The sequence below is a fragment of the Scardinius erythrophthalmus genome (assembly GCF_964197995.2).
Source record: "Scardinius erythrophthalmus genome assembly, chromosome: 15".
NCBI classification, from domain to species: Eukaryota; Metazoa; Chordata; class Actinopteri; order Cypriniformes; family Leuciscidae; genus Scardinius; species Scardinius erythrophthalmus.
This window is the reverse complement of record NC_138235.1, coordinates 16,353,952-16,371,997: the sequence shown is the minus strand read 5'-3', so window position 1 is coordinate 16,371,997 and position 18,046 is coordinate 16,353,952. Positions and strand designations below refer to the sequence as shown.

The 18,046-nt window shown below is 36.4% G+C and overlaps 1 protein-coding gene across 1 annotated transcript in view; it reads right to left on the bottom strand.

Annotated features, from left to right (window-relative positions):
- Nucleotides 1–18,046, bottom strand: part of cacnb3a (calcium channel, voltage-dependent, beta 3a) — a gene marked incomplete at its 3' end in the record, with an annotated part of 43,084 nt that overhangs the window by 4,522 nt on the left and 20,516 nt on the right. Inside the window, exons 3-13 of the mRNA XM_081386329.1 lie at nucleotides 7,564–7,683; nucleotides 6,895–7,017; nucleotides 6,635–6,753; nucleotides 5,007–5,080; nucleotides 4,674–4,693; nucleotides 3,706–3,786; nucleotides 3,572–3,630; nucleotides 2,454–2,554; nucleotides 2,026–2,177; nucleotides 1,803–1,898; nucleotides 143–313 (exon numbers count right to left, since the gene is read on the bottom strand). Of these exons, the coding sequence (XP_081242455.1) occupies nucleotides 143–313; nucleotides 1,803–1,898; nucleotides 2,026–2,177; nucleotides 2,454–2,554; nucleotides 3,572–3,630; nucleotides 3,706–3,786; nucleotides 4,674–4,693; nucleotides 5,007–5,080; nucleotides 6,635–6,753; nucleotides 6,895–7,017; nucleotides 7,564–7,683 (1,116 nt within the window). The remainder of the gene's footprint in view (nucleotides 1–142; nucleotides 314–1,802; nucleotides 1,899–2,025; nucleotides 2,178–2,453; nucleotides 2,555–3,571; nucleotides 3,631–3,705; nucleotides 3,787–4,673; nucleotides 4,694–5,006; nucleotides 5,081–6,634; nucleotides 6,754–6,894; nucleotides 7,018–7,563; nucleotides 7,684–18,046) is intronic.

Here is an 18,046-nt window from a genome sequence, read left to right as displayed (position 1 = left end):
TTGCACTAGTTCCGCAATCCCTCCTTGTAAAGCTGCTTTGATTATCTTTAGAGCCAAAGGCACTTGAGAACTAACACATATTTCTCCTACTGTATATAAAAGTCTTTAAATGTTTCGGCCTATCCACACAAAGACGCCTCACCTGAAGACTGGAGATTGCCGAGGGTGGGGTCATCAGATTTTGCTCCAATAGGGGGTTAAGAGGGGCGGTGCCTGGCAGATGAGTGGCACGCCAGTAAACCTCCAGATATTCAGCGAGGTGCTCACAGGCGTCCTCCAACTGGTTCTCATCCAAAATGACATCAAACATCTCCTGATGGGGAGACAGGGTGGAGGAGAAGATGACATGCGGGGGATGAAATTAGAAGATATTATATAAAATATCTTATGATGGTGGACAGGTGATGGGAGATGACGTTGAGCGACAGGTAGGATAATGGCTCTATGGAACAACATGCAACATGCAACATGACTTTTGTCAGAATGTGGTTTGGAAAAGCAAGCGTTTGCATCTCTAGAACTGTAGCAAGGCCAGTCTAAATAAGTTCAGTTAAGAACTAAGCAACGTATGGGGCTTCCTTAAAAAGTTGAAGAGCAGTCAATCAAGTGAGAATGAAGAACAAACATTTAAAATTACACCAGTTCACTAACAATGTGAGACACAAAATTACCTTCATTTCCAATTAACACAATGTGCAGTCAGACAGATGTGCCCTAAATGAAATGCTCTCAAAACCTGCAGTTCTCATCCTTGCAATCCTAAGTCAGCCATTGAGAGTTTTAGTGAAAACCAATCTAACTTCACTTTGTTTAGGGCTGTCAGAGTTTGACTGGTAATCAGGTCTATTTAAACAGAGGGAAACAGCTAAATGGTGGTAGAGATTTTGAATAATTAATCCAAAAATAATAATTCGGTCATTATTTACCCACCCTTGTGTATTCCTGAAAAATACTAGTTTCTCTTTTCAATGCAATTGCAATAAATGGGTACTTTCAAGCTTTCAAAAAGCACCATACAAGTCCTGCATATGCTATACTTCAAGTTTTCTGAAACCAAACGATAGCTTTGTGTGAGAAACATACAGCAAATGTTGTCATCCACTGAAAATTGTGTTTTGTGAACCAGATCAACCAATTCATGACAAAGATCACTGTAAAAAGATTTGTGAATCATACTTTTATGGGGTTTTTAGTATCTTCCTTAAAACTCCAGTCCCTATTCACTGCAATTGCATGGAAAGGAGCAACCAGTACAGTTTCTCAAAATTTCTTCCCATGTTTCACACAAGAAAGAAAGTCATATGTATTAGGAACAAAATGAGGGAGAGTAAATAATAATACTTTTTGGAAAATAATTTTTTTCTATACCCTTTTGGATTTATATTCTAGACATGTGCGTTGCTGTCCATCAGGGGTGTCCAATCCTGCTCCTGCAGAGTTTAGCTCCATCAAACCTGCCAGGAAGTTTCAAGTGATCTTGTAGACCTTGATAAGCTGGTTCAGCTGTGTTTAATTAGGACTAGAGCGGATAGTGGTCCTCAAGGAGCACAGGATTGGACACCCCTGCTGTACATGCATTACTCATTTATGAGTTTACATCAAGTACCAGGGCACATCCCATACTGCAATATGGCAGTCTAACTCTTTAAGACCTTTTCAAGGAAATATTGTAAAAAGACAAAACTATCCAATTATATTTGTGGATCTTGACAACACTAATGTTGAATCTACAGTATTCTGAACAGCTCTGTAAACGTGTATGGGTACATGTGTGTGTGTGTGTTTATACTTCAAGAACTTACAGGGGGACACTGAACCAGTTTATCTGCTGCCATCATCTGAACATTGAGGTGTTTGCTCTGTGATTTACCCCTCGACTTTATCAACCGCTGTAGGACCTGCCAAAAGGGAGGAAGAATCAAAGAAAAATAAATGATCTATTTTTCTGTTTATAGAGCTGAAGATATTTTTGAGAATATTTTCAGCAATCCTTTGAACTAGTGCACCCGTCATCATGACACTTACCTTTGGAGAGGTGACCTTGACATAGACTATAATGGGAGCTAGCGAGGTTTTAGCTAGCTGTGTTGGATGGTTAATGGTGTCCGCATCCAGAATCACCAGTTGAAGGGTTTTGGCCAACTCAAATATTCTCTCGATCTCACTCTGTACCTCCGCTGGGTGCACAAACAGACAAACAGCACCCACAAAACATGAAGCCCGAGAAAACAGAAGGAGAAAATGCTCAAAAAGTTCAAAAATATAGATTTTGTCTGCTGGTTTTTATTTTTGAACATTTTTAAGACCTATTCTTACAATTTTGACAAGACCTTGTTAACCAGCTAGATACTTTAAACTAATTGTGGTCAAAAAATAGGCAACTGATGTTATCTTATTGTTGAGCTCTGAAGGGTGCACAGTATAGCAAGTCTTTAGTGAGCTGATGTTCTCACCCAAACTGGTCCGTGTGTTAGACCTCTCCATGATAGGTCTCTTGTTGAGAACCGATCTCTTGGCTAAAGAAAGGTCAGCGGTTACCCGGGTTATAGAAATCCTGTCAGCATAACAATCCATTAGTGACTTAATGATGTGAAAGAAAGATTGCAGGTCACTGAAAATCATGTCTCCACCATGGTAATTGATTATGATGTGCCAGTTCTATTTTATATTACTTAAATTTGGGTCTGTTCCTCGTACAAAGCGTATGGCTTTAGAAGACATGAAATATAATCACATGAGTTGTATGGACTACTTTTATGAATATTTTTTGGCCTTTTTGGAGCTTGACAGACGCTGTCACCATTAATTTTCATTGTAAGTACATAAGTGTGAGTAAACGACGCTTATGCATACACATACACTGAATTAAGATTTTTTTAATGTTTATGAAAGAAGTGTCAAAGTTACATTTATTTGATCAGTAAAAACAGTAATATTGTGAAATATTCCTTAAGAAACATTTCTTATTATTATCAACATTGAAAACAGTTCATATTTTTGTAAAACCTGTGATACACTACCATTCAAAAGTTTGTATATAATTTTTTTTAGCACAGACTGATCATAAAACATTTACGTAACAAAACATCTCTATTTCTATATCTGTTTTGAACTTTCTATTCATTGAAGAATCCTGAAAAAAATGATTCCACAAAAATATTAAGCAGCAAAAACAGTTTTCCAAATTGATAATAAGAACCATTATCAATAATTGAGTACCACTAATAATTGATAAAAAATTGTCAAATTATCATATTAGAATGATTTCTGAAGGATCATGTGACACTGAAGACTGGAGTAATGATGCTGAAAAATCAGCTTTGATCACAGGAATAAAATACATTTTAAAACATATTCAAATATTTGTATTTTAATTTGTAATAATTTTTCACTGTGTTACTGTTTTTACTGTATTTTTGATCAAATAAATGCAGCCTTGCTGAGCAGAAGAGACTTCTTCAAAAGAAACATAAAACATTTAAAATCTTAATTATTCCAAAGTTTTTACCGGTAGTGTATATCTAATACATATACAATCGAGAAATGTGCCAAGATGTCTTTTAGAGCTCACCGTCCATCAAAGCGATGTTTGAGAAAGTCAAACAGAGCTTTCTGCATCATATCTGTCACCTGTCGACAGACACGACACATGAGACAACAAATTTCAAAACAAATTCAGAGGGTTGTATGAAGTCTAGCGCTCACCTCATAGCCCTTCAGTGAAGGCCCAACCAGAACCACAGGCCTCATGGACGGCACCACATCATAAGGGGGAATGAGTTCAGTCTAATTGAGAAAGACAAAAACGGCACCATCACACAGAACCACAGCATCAAGTACAACCAGAACAAACCGGATTTAAAGCAGTATCCGTAATGTGTCAGCACAGACTGGTAACAATCTTGGTACATCCTGCTGCAATTGTCATGCATATATATATATTTTCTGAGATTCATGAAACGTGGTCAAGATACTTTCCAACTGTTTACAATATCTAGTACTGTCATAGAAATAATTCTGTGTTACAATGTAATTATGCATTATGCATGTACTTACTATAGGGTTAGGATTGGGGTTTGGTTTAGGGTTAATTACATGTAATGTGTAACAAGGACACTGTAAAATAAAGTGTTACCTACTTCTATTTAGTTCATTTTCTAAATAGAATTGTTTCAGCAGACACTACCATTCAAAATTTTGGGGTCAGTATAAGATCATTTTTTATTAAGACATTAATATTTTTATTAAGCATGGATACATTAAATTGATTAATTCTTTTTTCTTTTTTTTACTGTTTGTTTTTTACATTGATAACAATAAGACATGTTTCTTGAGCATCATCAAATCATCATATTAGAATGATTTCTGAAGGATCATGTGACACTGAAGACTGGAGTAATGATGCTGAAAATTCAGCTTTGATAACAGGAATACATTATATTTTAAAATGTATTACCACAGAAAACAGCTATTTAATATTGTAATAATATTTCACAATATTACTGTGTTTTTGATCAAATAAATACAGCTTTGGTGAGCATAAAACAGAACATTCCAAAATTTTGAAGTGTAGTGTATTTTTGGCCATTTTGTGTGTGTGTGTGTGTGTGTTTTGATCTCATTAAATCATTTGCTCAAATAAATCTAACACATAGCCATATCAACACACCTACCTGCTTTAGCTTCTGTTTGGCTTTTGGAAATGAGAGAACACATCAGAATCAGCATTCAGAAGATTGTAGAATAAGAATTACTTATATATTTTTACCATACTCTGAACTTTTACAGGTGTTATCCTACTGAATTTGACAGTAGAAGCTTAACCTGTGACAGAATGTGTCATGCGTTAAGAAGAGGAGGAAAGAATAAGAACAAAAGCAAGGAAAGATGAATAAACTCACTGATCTCCAGCCCTACTGATATTTTGCTCATATGGGGCAGCATTCCCAGTCACACACATCCCCTGCAAAGCAGCATGGCGCCCAGGCCGTCATACTCACTCTCACCTGCAGATGGCGGCGTGGATCTCCATCCTCCTGATACCATGTCACCTAGGCTTGAGGAGGAGTTACCACTTTTCCTGCAGAGAAAAAAAGAAAGAAAGAAAAAAACATCAGCCTATGATACCACATGCCTTCACAGAGCTGGTAAGATATCTGGACATTGCCAGACTTGTCAGCTTCATTACTTCCTCTCCTCGGGTCATTTTGACCCGACATTCATTTTCTTTTAATTTTGAAAAATTTAGTGTTTATCAGAGTGGTTCAAGACCTTGGGAGATTTGTCGCACTTGAACTTGTAATACACACACATTATTTTATTTTTTTTACTGGATTTTTAGGATTTTATGTGGTTGTAATATAAATAGTAATAAATTCTTACTGTCCACATGACTGCTGTCCACCTTACTAACTTGAATTATTACAAAATCTGACACTTCAGTATAAATACAAACCTAAAAAATACTCAAAATGAAAACTAAAAATGCTAAAACTTTACCAAAAAATTATTTTATAATGTCTAAATATATACCTGATGACGGCATACTGAAGAAAAGAACTGAAGAACTGACTTTAGGACCCAGGGGAAGTGTTCATTTGCTCCATATAAAGCTATAAGGCAATATAGTGGCAGGAGTCATGAAATATCATTTTACTGTATATTCTTTTTTTCCACAAGAGGTTGTCAGAGACATCCAATGTGAGACTTTTTGAGCTGTTTTAGCAAGTTTTTGCATGTAATGGAGAGTTATTTTGTTGAATTATTATTTATGAATTTATATAAGAATTATTTCAGTGAAAGAATGTGAAGAACGTTATATAATTCAATATAAATAATAATAAAATCTAGTTATTTAGAGATAAATAAAATAAATAAAAATCAAAAAAAAAATTGCATTAAAAAATAAAAAAGAATTATAAGAATGAAATGAAATAAGCTTTCTGGACAAAAAAAAGCAGCAGCATTTTTATAATTGTATCAGTAATTTTAGGGCTTCGGATCATTCTGACCTGTGAGGGAAGGATTTGTTACAGGTACAGGAGGAGAGGATAAGGGTTCAGACTAAATTCAGTATTATTGCCATAGTCATACTTTTATACAGTAAGGGAATGTTTTTGTTGAGTATTATATTTGACATATCAGTCTTTTATGCCTCGTATAGAATATGGAGCTCATTCTCAAGAAGAAGAAAATAAGCAAAAATGTGCAATTTGGTGCAGATGCTGATTTTTATATGCCCAAAAAAGTAGGATTAAATTATGATAGTTTGTAATGTAAATCAATCAGATATTTATAACAGTATAGCAGATAACCAAACAGTTGTGGGGCCACATTGACTTCCATAGTATATCTATAGAAGTTGGTTGGGCCCATCAACTGTTTGGTTACCAACATTCTTCACAATATCTTCTTTTGTGTTCAACATAACAAAGAAACTCATACAAGTTTGGAACAACTTGAGGGTGAGTAAATGATTTTGGGTGAACTATCCCTTTAACTCATGGGTCCTTATTGTAAAGTGTTACCTTCATATAAAATGCATTTGATTTCTATGCATCTAAATGTAATCCAACGTCTGAAATATATACAGAGCAGAGTTGTGCACAATCTTGGCAGAGAGAGAAAGAGAGACCTCTGTTGTTTTTGCTCCTGTTTGAGTCTCATGGCCTCCAGTCGGAGGGGGCTGGGTATGAAGCTGATGTCTGCCCCCTCTTTCACCAGCCTTCCGATCCACCAGTCATTATTGTACTTCTGCAACACAAGGAAAGCACAAACTCAGCACTATTACGAGGAGCCATTATGGTGTTATGGGCATTGTTAGCCAATAGCCTGACAGACTGACCTGCAGAACTTTGCACACGTTCGTCTGCATGTATTGTACGTGCATCTCACCTCTTTAATGTGCAGAAAGTCTTTGGCTTCAAAGTTTATGGCAGCACCCTGAACAGGACAGTCCTCATCTAGAGCCCCGCAATAATTCACATTCGTCTTCACTGCGAACGCTACAGGTTTGGACTGCCAGAGAAAGCAATGTTAATAATCACATAGCAGTGTGTGTGTGTGTGTATGTGTGTGTGTTTGGTTGCTCTATTAAAAGCTAGAGTATCTCAATAACTGCATAGTAAATATATAAATAATTATCTAATATAACTAATGCATAATAATTAAAATAGTAAGTAACATTACATTATATAATGCTTAGCAAGTGATTAGTTGTGTACATTCAAATACACAGTGATTGAATAGAACAGTGTAACATTTGAATGAATTTATAGAAATTTTACATGAAAGTGAACCATTAATTTGGGACAAAATGTTGTAAGATAAAGTAAAAGGTCCCTTTTGCATACACATTTGCATTTTATTTTAGTTCAGCAGACACAAGCGAATATCAAGAAACAATGAATTTATCCTTTTAAAGTGTACAATACTGATCTAATTGATAAGAAAATGTTGTTACTTGAACCAATATGTACGGATGATGCCCTGTCCCAACACATTCATGTCACAAGCTACAAGCAGATGGACACTTTGTGCAAAGAAATAGTAAAAGCGCAGAACCTTGGCTCTCTCGAGCTGCAGCTGGGCCTGGCGTTCGGCTTCACGCCGATACGCCTCGCGGTCCTCCTCCGCTGACAGGTCGGAATCCGAAGGTCTGCTCGTGTACGAATCGGCTGAACCCTGCAGGACGGGGAATAAGGGGAAACCAAGAACGTTGTTTGGCGTAATAGAGAAATGAAAAAGTACAATAAACAGCCCATAACTCGTAGTGCAAACATAGCTTAGCTAGTCATAACACTCTCATTGATCACCACAAAACATACAGCTATACAGTAAGGCTGATGGCCAGAAGTTTACGATGAAGAAGAACATGAAATGTGCAAATTGACTTTACAATATAATGTCTTGAAACAATTAACAATAGGCCTTTATATTGAAAGCTGAACAGTATATATGGCATGCAAAGTTAAATGTACAGTATGTGTTTTACTTTATATGTGTGAAGCATATATTTGTCAAAAGTGCTCTTATTTATGTGGTACTTATAAAATATATTTATGTGGTAAAATATATATATGAAAGAAAGTTCAGAGAACACATAATAAAACACATAATACGTGCACAATAACTAAAGTCCTTTAAAATAAACCTTTGTAAATAAACAATTTATTAATTACATACTATGTAGCCCCACCCCTTTTCAGCGCCGCGCTCGTTGTCTTTTGACTTCCGGTCTGTATTTTCACAGCGATTTTGCGTTTATTAATGAACGGCTCGTTTTAAAATCTTCCCAGTCGACTGACATTTGTTAAGTCATCCTTAAACATTACAGTCCTCATGATAACTTTCGTTAACTTTACATTAAGTAAATCCACTTCAAAAGCTAAATACTCCTGGACAGCAATGCCATAGAAATATACAGAGCGACCGCAAAAACTGAAGTTAAAAGACAATATTCTAAAGATGGCGGCGCCCTCGTTTCTCTGGCGCATAAGGTCGATATTGTAGAGTGTGTGATTTACAACATTATATACTGTAGCCAAATTGTAAGATTGTTAGAATTTTACTGTGCATGTGGGAAAAAATTCAATCAATTCCCTGTGGACAAAAAGTCCTACCATACATTTTTTCTTGTTCAAGAACCCCTTCCACTTGGATACATGTCACATTAGGGAAGAAAATACTATTGCAACTTCTGTTTCATGTCGACTTTAACAGCTATGACTCGAAAAGAAATAAGGTAAAGTCTATCTAACAATTGTCAATACATTACACAACTAATTACTTATAAAATTAATATGAACGCTTTTTTGTTACTGTACCTTTTAAATCTGTAGCTTGCATAGATGGTGTTTGCAAAGAACAAGTTACTGTACTTGTCACTGCACTAACACAGCTAATGCTCATTATGTGAAGCAAATACAGCCATCCACAGCGCAAGCAAAAGCTCTATTTTTCAGCACAATGGTTACCACAATAAACAATAACATAACAAAAACTCTTTTAAATGTTATACATAACTCTAACAGGTCTTTCCATTTACTCAAAACACATAAAGTAACACTTAATTTCAACATTTACTGTCCTGCATCTAGTCCTATGCAAAACATGCTGGGAACTAAATATCTCCTGCCCAGTTTAAGTTAATGCTACAAAAATCATAAGTAGGGCTCAGTGCTAAGGATTTTTTCTACTGGCCCAGTACCCAGTGGTTCACATTTTTATTTGCCCTGCTAAAATTTTCACACAAATGAAATAAACAGTGCTTTTCAAGTTTTTTCAGGTTGGTCTAACAGTAATTTTCAATTACAGAATTTGAATAAAGTAATCAAATGTAAAATAACACTGCATAGTCTTCACTGTACAAACTAAATTTAGATGAATCCTTATTAAAGTTATAAAAGCTATTCAGTCAAAAGAAGTGAGCGATTTTTTTCTTCGCCTTGTTCTTTGATTAACATTAAAGAACAGGCAGCAGCAGGAATATTAGGCTACTGTCACTTTAAGAGCTGCACGGATCCAATATACAGTTTTTCCATTCAACTGCGCTACTTTTCCATTGGTTATCAATGTAAACGCTCTAGACGGATGTCTTTAACCATTGCGCTCCCGTCTCGTGTCTTTTTCAGCATCTAAGCATCTTTTTTTCGTTCCACTGACCTGCATCTCGTGCTTTTAAAAGCAAAACTCGCTCTGTGTTAACCAGCCATAACACATGCATTTTATTTATCAACTGTTTATGTTCACTTTAAGACATAACCGACTGTTTATGAGGATACTCGCCAATACGGGCATTTTGACAATTTTGTGTGAATTTGTCGGTTCACAAAACTTTTTAAACAGCGAGTATCGAATTGACTTCTCTTCTAGCATCTTCTTGCGCATGAATTTTTAAATGGGCAAGGCTTAAAAACACATGCAAATGACAAACTTTCATGACGATGCAGCACAATGCAGTCCTTATCGTCGAGCCCTGAGTAAACTTCAGTTTTTCATATCTAAGTAGATTGGACACAATTAATTTAAGTAGAAGCAAAATGTTCAGCAATCGTGTTGCTTTAACTCATTTTAATTAAGTTAATTTAACAATTGTCAAAAATCATCTTTTACTGTGTATACTGTAAACAATTTCTAACCTCCTCAACTCAAAATTTTCTAGTGACTGGTCAAATCTAAATTTTTCAATTGACAAATTTAGATGTGACCAGTCACTAGAAAATTTTGAGTTGGGAGGTTAGATATTTTTTACAGTGTACAATTAACCACTGGAGAAACACCAGAGCTGAAATGCTTATGGTCAGTGAGTCATCAAACGCTGCTCCAATGGTCTGTACAGTCCTAATGGGCACATCCAGCTTTAAACCATCCAACACATGTCTAACAGATTCCACTGGGGTAAAAAGGGAGCCTGTACACTACAAATGTTGGAAATTCAATAAAAGCATTAAATACAACTGTGATCTGTGGCAGAGTGATCCTCTCAGATTTCATCTGTACGGCCTCTAAGGTGACAGATTACTACAGCACTAGAGCGGCGAGCACGAGGCAGTCATGTAATGATTCGACTATAATAAAACAAAAATCACCCAAATATGCCAATGACAGTGGAATTTGCATTTCAAAGCGATACCAACATCTTCCATAACCATGACAACAATGAACTGAAAGGCAGTGCTAAAATTTGTGCATCCTTAAAAATCTCATCTCTCTGACATTCAAAGTCAGCATCCCATTGCAAAATCCTAATCATGTAAATTCCACCTACCTTCTACAAGACAATGGTTTGAGGTGTTTTTAACGCTATCTCATTCTCTCTGAGATCATGAGAGCCTCCAGGACTCTCCAAGTCTTGTGGTTGGTGGCCCTTCCTGGCCCACTCTGAAGAGCAATAACGCTCAACGGCAGTCAAAAACAACACCGAGATCCAGAGCCCAAAACAGTCATGACTGCCCACAGAACCTCACAGCAGGGATGGAGGAAGGCGAAAGACAGAAAGAGAGCAAGAGAGAGAGAGAGTGTGTGTGTGTGTGTGTGTGTGTGTGTGTGTGTGTGTGGAACTCAGGAGACAAATGAAATGCAAGCGGGCGGTACAAGCTGTTAGAAGAAGAAAAAATGGAGGGAGGGTTGAAAATGAGCACCTCAGTACTAGCCGAGCTGCAGTGAGCAGAATGCTTCGGGGGGGAAATGACTGAAAGGTTAACAAACACTGTATCAGCATCATCACCACCACCACCAACAACAACAACAACAACTGAAGACTCGCATCAGCATTTAATCTTTCCACCACGATTCCATCATTTGAAAAAAAGCATCTTTGATTTTCAACGTTGTCAATTTTGGTGTTTGGAAAACTAATCTGTGATTCAAAATTAATTTAATCTTAATTAACAGTCAATTTTAGGATTTAAAAAAGGAAAATTTGGACTTCACTTGGATATTTTATAATCTTTTCACTTTTATTTTGCCTCTATCCCAACTTTTTTGGAGTGTGTTGCAGCCATCAACATCAAAATTAGTTTATATTTGCAAAATACAATTAAGTTGGTCAGTGAAAACGCTGAAAATCTTTTTTGTACTTTTGTCAGTTAAATAAAGGTTCAAGAGACTTAACAAATCACAGATTCTTGATTTTATTAATGTCCCAACTTTTCTGAAATTGGGGTTGTATAATTAAAAAAATTATAATTATATTCTGCAACATTTCTAGGTCAATTTGTAATATTTCTAAGTCAATTTGTATATTGACCATGTGGCTGCTTTGTGGAAAAGACAATATTAATGACAATATATAATTTGTAATATATATAAAAATGTAAAATATAAACATTTACATTAGTGGTTTCAGACTTTTGGAGCCCACTGTACAAAATACAATGTAACGATAGCAAATATGATAGACATTACATAAACTCACTGAAATTAATGCATGCATACATATTTAACTCAATGAATTTAATTGAATACACATTTAACTACATTATTTGACATTTTACACAAATAACCGTTTACTCAAAATTGACTATAAATATGTGAAAATAGAAAATGTGTGCTATCCATTGGTCACTTCTGTTATTCAGCCAATCTGGCACAGTTCTTGGTTAATGCTGATAATCTCGAAATTATCAAATATCTCAATTAATCAGCCAGACCGATATATATATATATATATATATATATATATATATATATATATATATATATATATATATATATATAATATATATATATATATATATATATATATATATATATATTATAATATATATATATATATATATATATATATATATATATATATATATATATATATATATATATATATATATATATATATATATATATATATATATATATATATTAGGGTGCATCAAAAAACACAATTCTTGAATTTTGATATGGCTGGGTGCTAAAAGTGTTCCAATATATGTAGAAACAACACATGCAAAATATTTGTCCATGATGATTTAGGGGTGCCACCGCACATCTGTTTTTGTTGGATAAAGTGGTTAACAGTGCTCAATGGAGATCATGGAGATCTGAGGTAAACAATACTACAGCTCAAGAAAACTGAGGTGATCTTTCTGTTTGAGGTGATCTTTCTGTGTTGGGTATGTATTATTACATATTACTATCATATCTGTAGTTGTGTCTTTGTATACTTTGTATACTCATAAGTCATTTAAGTCATATTTATAGGTATTTGGTGCTCATTACATCTAGCTAACGTTAGCTAGCAACCGTTTGCTATCTATGTTAGCTAAGCTATTAAGCTTAACATCAACAGTATTCTAGAGTGGACAATGTCATATTCAGAGTATACAGTGGGGAGAACAAGTATTTGATACACTGCCGATGTTGCAGGTTTTCCTACTTAAGAGGTCTGTAATTTTTTATCATAGGTACTCTTCAACTGTGAGATGGAATCTAAAACAAAAATCCAGAAAATCACGTATAATTTTTAAAAAATTAATTAGCATTTTATTACATGACATAAGTATTTGATCACCTACCAACCAGTAAGAATTACGGCTCTCACAGACCTGTTAGTTTTTCTTTAAGAAGCCCTCCTGTTCTCCACTCATTACCTGTATTAACTGCACCTGTTTGAACTCGTTACCTGTATAAAAGACACCTGTCCACACACTCAATCAAACAGACTCCAACCTCTCCACAATGGCCAAGATCAGAGAGCTGTGTAAGGACATCGGGGATAAAACTGTAGACCTGCACAAGGCTGGGATGGGCTACAGGACAATAGGCAAGCAGCTTGGTGAGAAGGCAACAACTGTAGGCGCAATTATTAGAAAATGGAAGAAGTTCAAGATGACGGTCAATCTCCCTCGGTCTGGGGCACCATGCAAGATCTCACCTTGTGGGGCATCAATGATCATGAGGAAGGTGAGGGATCAGCCCAGAACTACACGGCAGGACCTGGTCAATGACCTGAAGAGAGCTGGGACCACAGTCTCAAAGAAAACCATTAGTAAAACACTACGCCGTCATGGATTAAAATCCTGCAGCGCACACAAGGTCCCCCTGCTCAAGCCAGCGCATGTCCAGGCCCGTCTGAAGTTTGCCAATGACCATCTGGATGATCCAGAGGAGGAATGGGAGAAGGTCATGTGGTCTGATGAGACAAAAATAGAGCTTTTTGGTCTAAACTCCACTCGCCGTGTTTGGAGGAAGAAGAAGGATGAGTACCACCCCAAGAACACCATCCCAACCGTGAAGCATGGGGGTGGTAGCATCATGCTTTGGGGATGCTTTTCTGCAAAGGGGACAGGACGACTGCACCGTACTGAGGGGAGGATGGATGGGGCCATGTATTGCGAGATCTTGGCCAACAACCTCCTTCCCTCAGTAAGAGCATTGAAGATGGGTCGTGGCTGGGTCTTCCAGCATGACAACGACCCTAAAGACACAGCCAGGGCAACTAAGGAGTGGCTCCATAAGAAGCATCTCAAGGTCCTGGAGTGGCCTAGCCAGTCTTCAGACCTGAACCCAATACAAAATCTTTGGAGGGAGCTGAAAGTCCGTATTGCCCAGCAACAACCCCGAAACCTGAAGGATCTGGAGAAGGTCCGTATGGAGGAGTGGGCCAGAACCCCTGCTGCAGTGTGTGCAAACCTGGTCAAGAACTGCAGGAAACGTATGATCTCTGTAACTGCAAACAAAGGTTTCTGGACCAAAAATTAAGTTCTGCTTTTCTGATGTATCAAATACTTATGTCATGCAATAAAATGCAAATTAATTACTTAAAAATCATACAATGTGATTTTCTGGATTTTTGCTTTTTGCCTCTACATGCTTTGTAAGAGGGAAACCTTAAAAATCTGCAGTGTATCAAATACTTGTTCTCCCCACTGTAGATGTCTCATGTGTATTGAGAGTAGCATTGTAGTTGTTACAGTAAATTAACAGGGTAAGGCCACGTGAACATGTCCCATTGACCTCCATTCATTTTGTCTATATAGGACAAATGAATGGACAATCTTGAAAGTTGAATTCTGACCAATGCCCAAGTTGCCCAAAGCGCAAACAAACAACTTTTACTTTGATAACCCTATAGAACATGTTACTGTATAAAAGGTCACTGTACTCAACATTTCCAGGTCAACCTTTTGGGAATTAGACAAAAAATTGCACATTTTTCGTAATTTCGCCAAAGTTCATGTGTTAGGTGGCACCCCTAAATCTCAATGAAATTCCTCAAAACTTTGCAAAAGTAATTTTTATGTTAATTGGAACAAAATGCAATGCCAGCCAAATTGATATTTTGAAATTAAAATTTCCCATTCAAATTTGATGCACGAAGACTTCCGGTTATGGCGGTGGCGTGACAAGTCGCAGAGTTCAACCCGCGTGCATTAGGTTAGAATCAATCCTTCTAAACCCACTTAAGATACTTAATTTAAGTTGGTGGAATAGCTAAAGTGATTACTAAAACAATGCCGTCGAAGAAAAAGATAAAAAATAAAGGGAGATTGGAAGCGGAATCACAAATTATGCCATCCGAACCTGAAAGCCTGAGCGAGCACGAAGAGACGGAGGATGAAGGGGGTGAGGCCTCAAACGAGAATCCTAGTAACGCGGAGATGATGAAGGCCTTTAAAGCAATGGAAAGACAAGTAAGCGGCAAGGTGGACGAAATTCTTTCGGCGGTCGGGGATGTCAAAGGGAGATTGACAGAGGCGGAGGAACGAATTTCAGGGACAGAAGACGAAATCGTCCAACTGAAGGTCAGAAATGATACGCTGGAAAAACAGATGAAATCAATGGCTGATAAGGTAATTGACTTGGAGAACAGAAGTAGGAGGAATAATCTTAGGTTGGTTGGCTTGCCGGAGAAAGAAGAGGGATCGGATGCGTGTGCTTTTCTGGAAAAGTTTCTTCCAGAAACGTTGGAGTTGGGAGAAAGCGTTACACCATTGATAATAGAGAGAGCCCATCGAATACCCAGCTCAGCTCAAAAAAACGGACAAGATGGTAAAGTGCAGCCGAGGACTGTCATAATGAAGTTCCTCAATTTCAAACAGAAGGAACATGTTCTAAAGGCTGCAAAGAGAAAGGGAGTAATTGCATACAAAGGCTCCAATCTTCGTTTTTTTCCGGATTTGTCGGCAGAGCTTCACAGGGAACAACGAAAGTACGATGCTGTCCGTCAAAAATTGCGTGACAAAGGAATCAACCGACACAGAGTAATCTTTCCTGCTCGATTGCTTCTTACACATGGAGACCGTACTGTGATTATGAACAGTCCAGAAGAAGTGGAGAAATTTATGCAGCAGGTCGAGGACAAGTGAACTGAGGTATCGAGTCCAGAAGAAATGGATAAAGAGATGCAACAAATTGAGAACAAGTAAACTGAGGTATTAACGCGAGGTACTGAGGACTAAATGTAAAATTGTAGTTTACTTTCTTTGTCTGTAGGTTGTATATTCGTCCAAAGTAGATATTTAATTTTGTTTTAATAAGGGTAACAAGTTAAGTATTTGACGTTTAAGTTAATTCATTTAAGGTTCAGAAGAGGGCGCTTTTGCTATAATTTTTGAAAAAAAAAGAAATGAAACAAAGTGAAAGTTTAACTTTATTTTAAGATAATAGTTTGAAGATATATTTTGTTAATATAATGTGTATAGTTTGAAAGATGTTACTTATAAGACTGACGGATTGGCAGCGTACTGCTTGTTTTTTTGTTTTTTGTTTTTTTTTCTTTGAGGTAATAGTATTTTATTGGACAAGTCATGGCTTGGTTAAAATATGTGGGTATAAAAATGGATAAGAAGGTTGAAACGGTAACGATGGATAGAAGTGTTGGTGTTATTTTTTTTTTGAACAACAGAACAAATAGGAGAAGACCATTTAAGAAGTCAAGTGTAGGGAAGGGGGTTACTGATACAGATGGTATCAGGGAAGCATGGAAAATGCTGGCGTAAGTTCATATTTTATGTTATTAGTTTTGTTTTAGTTATTTTAGGTTTGGCCTCTTATATTTTGGCAAATATATGGTTCAAGTTAATGAGGATGGTTAAAACAAAAAATGGCACAGACAGGAGGGATTAAGCTTCTATCATGGAATTGCAGGGGGCTGGGGAAACTAAAAAAGATTAAACAGGTGATGACTAGAATTAAGCAGTTACAGGCAAATGTGGTATTCTTGCAAGAGTCACACATGACTAAGGAGGAAGTGATCAAAATTGAAAGAAGGTGGCAAGGATGGGTATTCTCTGCATGTTTTACTACACAAGCCAGAGGGGTAATTACATTAATACATAAAGCTGTGCCATTTCAAGTAAATAATGTTATTAAGGACCCAGCTGGCAGATTTGTGATTATTCAGGGACGATTGGTAACAGAGATATTAAATTTAGTAAATATCTATGGCCCTAATAAGGATGACTCTAAATTTTATAGCAACATATTTCTGATGGTGGCTTCATTACCAGGTCAGGTTATAATGGCGGGGGATATGAATTGTACACTTGATCCAGGAAAAGATAGATCTACAGGAGTTGATACAGCACATGTGAATTCTAGAAAACAGATTCTACATTTTATAGGAGAGCTTAAACTAGTGGATATATGGAGGCATCTTAACCCAAAGCAGACTGCATATTCATGCTATTCGGCAACACACCAAACTTACTCTAGAATAGACTACTTTCTTGTGTCAGCCCAATTGCTTTCAAAATGTATAGATTGTCAATACCTTAGTATTGTCATTTCTGATCATGCACCAGTGTCTTTGTCATATGTTGATTCAAAATTAGTTAAAGATCCCCCTAAATGGCGATTCCAGCAAAGTTGGCTTAAGGATGTGTCATTTGTAGAGTTCTTGGGCAATCAAATTGACAATTACTTTGAAACAAATCAATTGGAAACTTCAGTAGGAATTCGGTGGGAGGCATTTAAATGTTTCATTCGGGGACAAATTATTAGTTTTTGTAGTTCTAAAAGTAAAAAATCTCGACAGGAGTTACAAGATTTGGAAAAAGAGATTAAAGAGCTAGAAAATGAAGTATATCATAGTGATTCGATATGTGCAGATAAACATAAACAGCTATTAATGCTTCGATCTAAATATAATACACTTTCTGCAAATAAAACTGTAGCTAAGTTATTAAAGCTGAAACAAACATTTTATGATCAAGGCGAAAAGACAGGTAAAGTGTTGGCGTGGCAAATAAAAACAAAACAAATGGAGAGGGCTGTAGATTCGATTGAAGAGTCAGATGGTAATATCATTGTTGACCCACAAGAAATTAATAATTCATTTAGATCATATTATATAAAACTGTATAATTCTGAATGTACTTCGGGTTCAGAATTACAAAAAACTTTTTTGGATAATTTGGAGTTACCTAGTATACCAGAAGAACATAAAGATGAAATAGGAAAAGACATTAGTTTACAAGAGGTGGTAGAGGCGATCGATCTGATGAAAGCGGGGAAGGCGGCGGGACCTGATGGTCTCCCCATAGATATATATAAAAAATTTAAAGATAAATTAGTAAGACCTATGTTAGACATGCTAGTAGAAGCC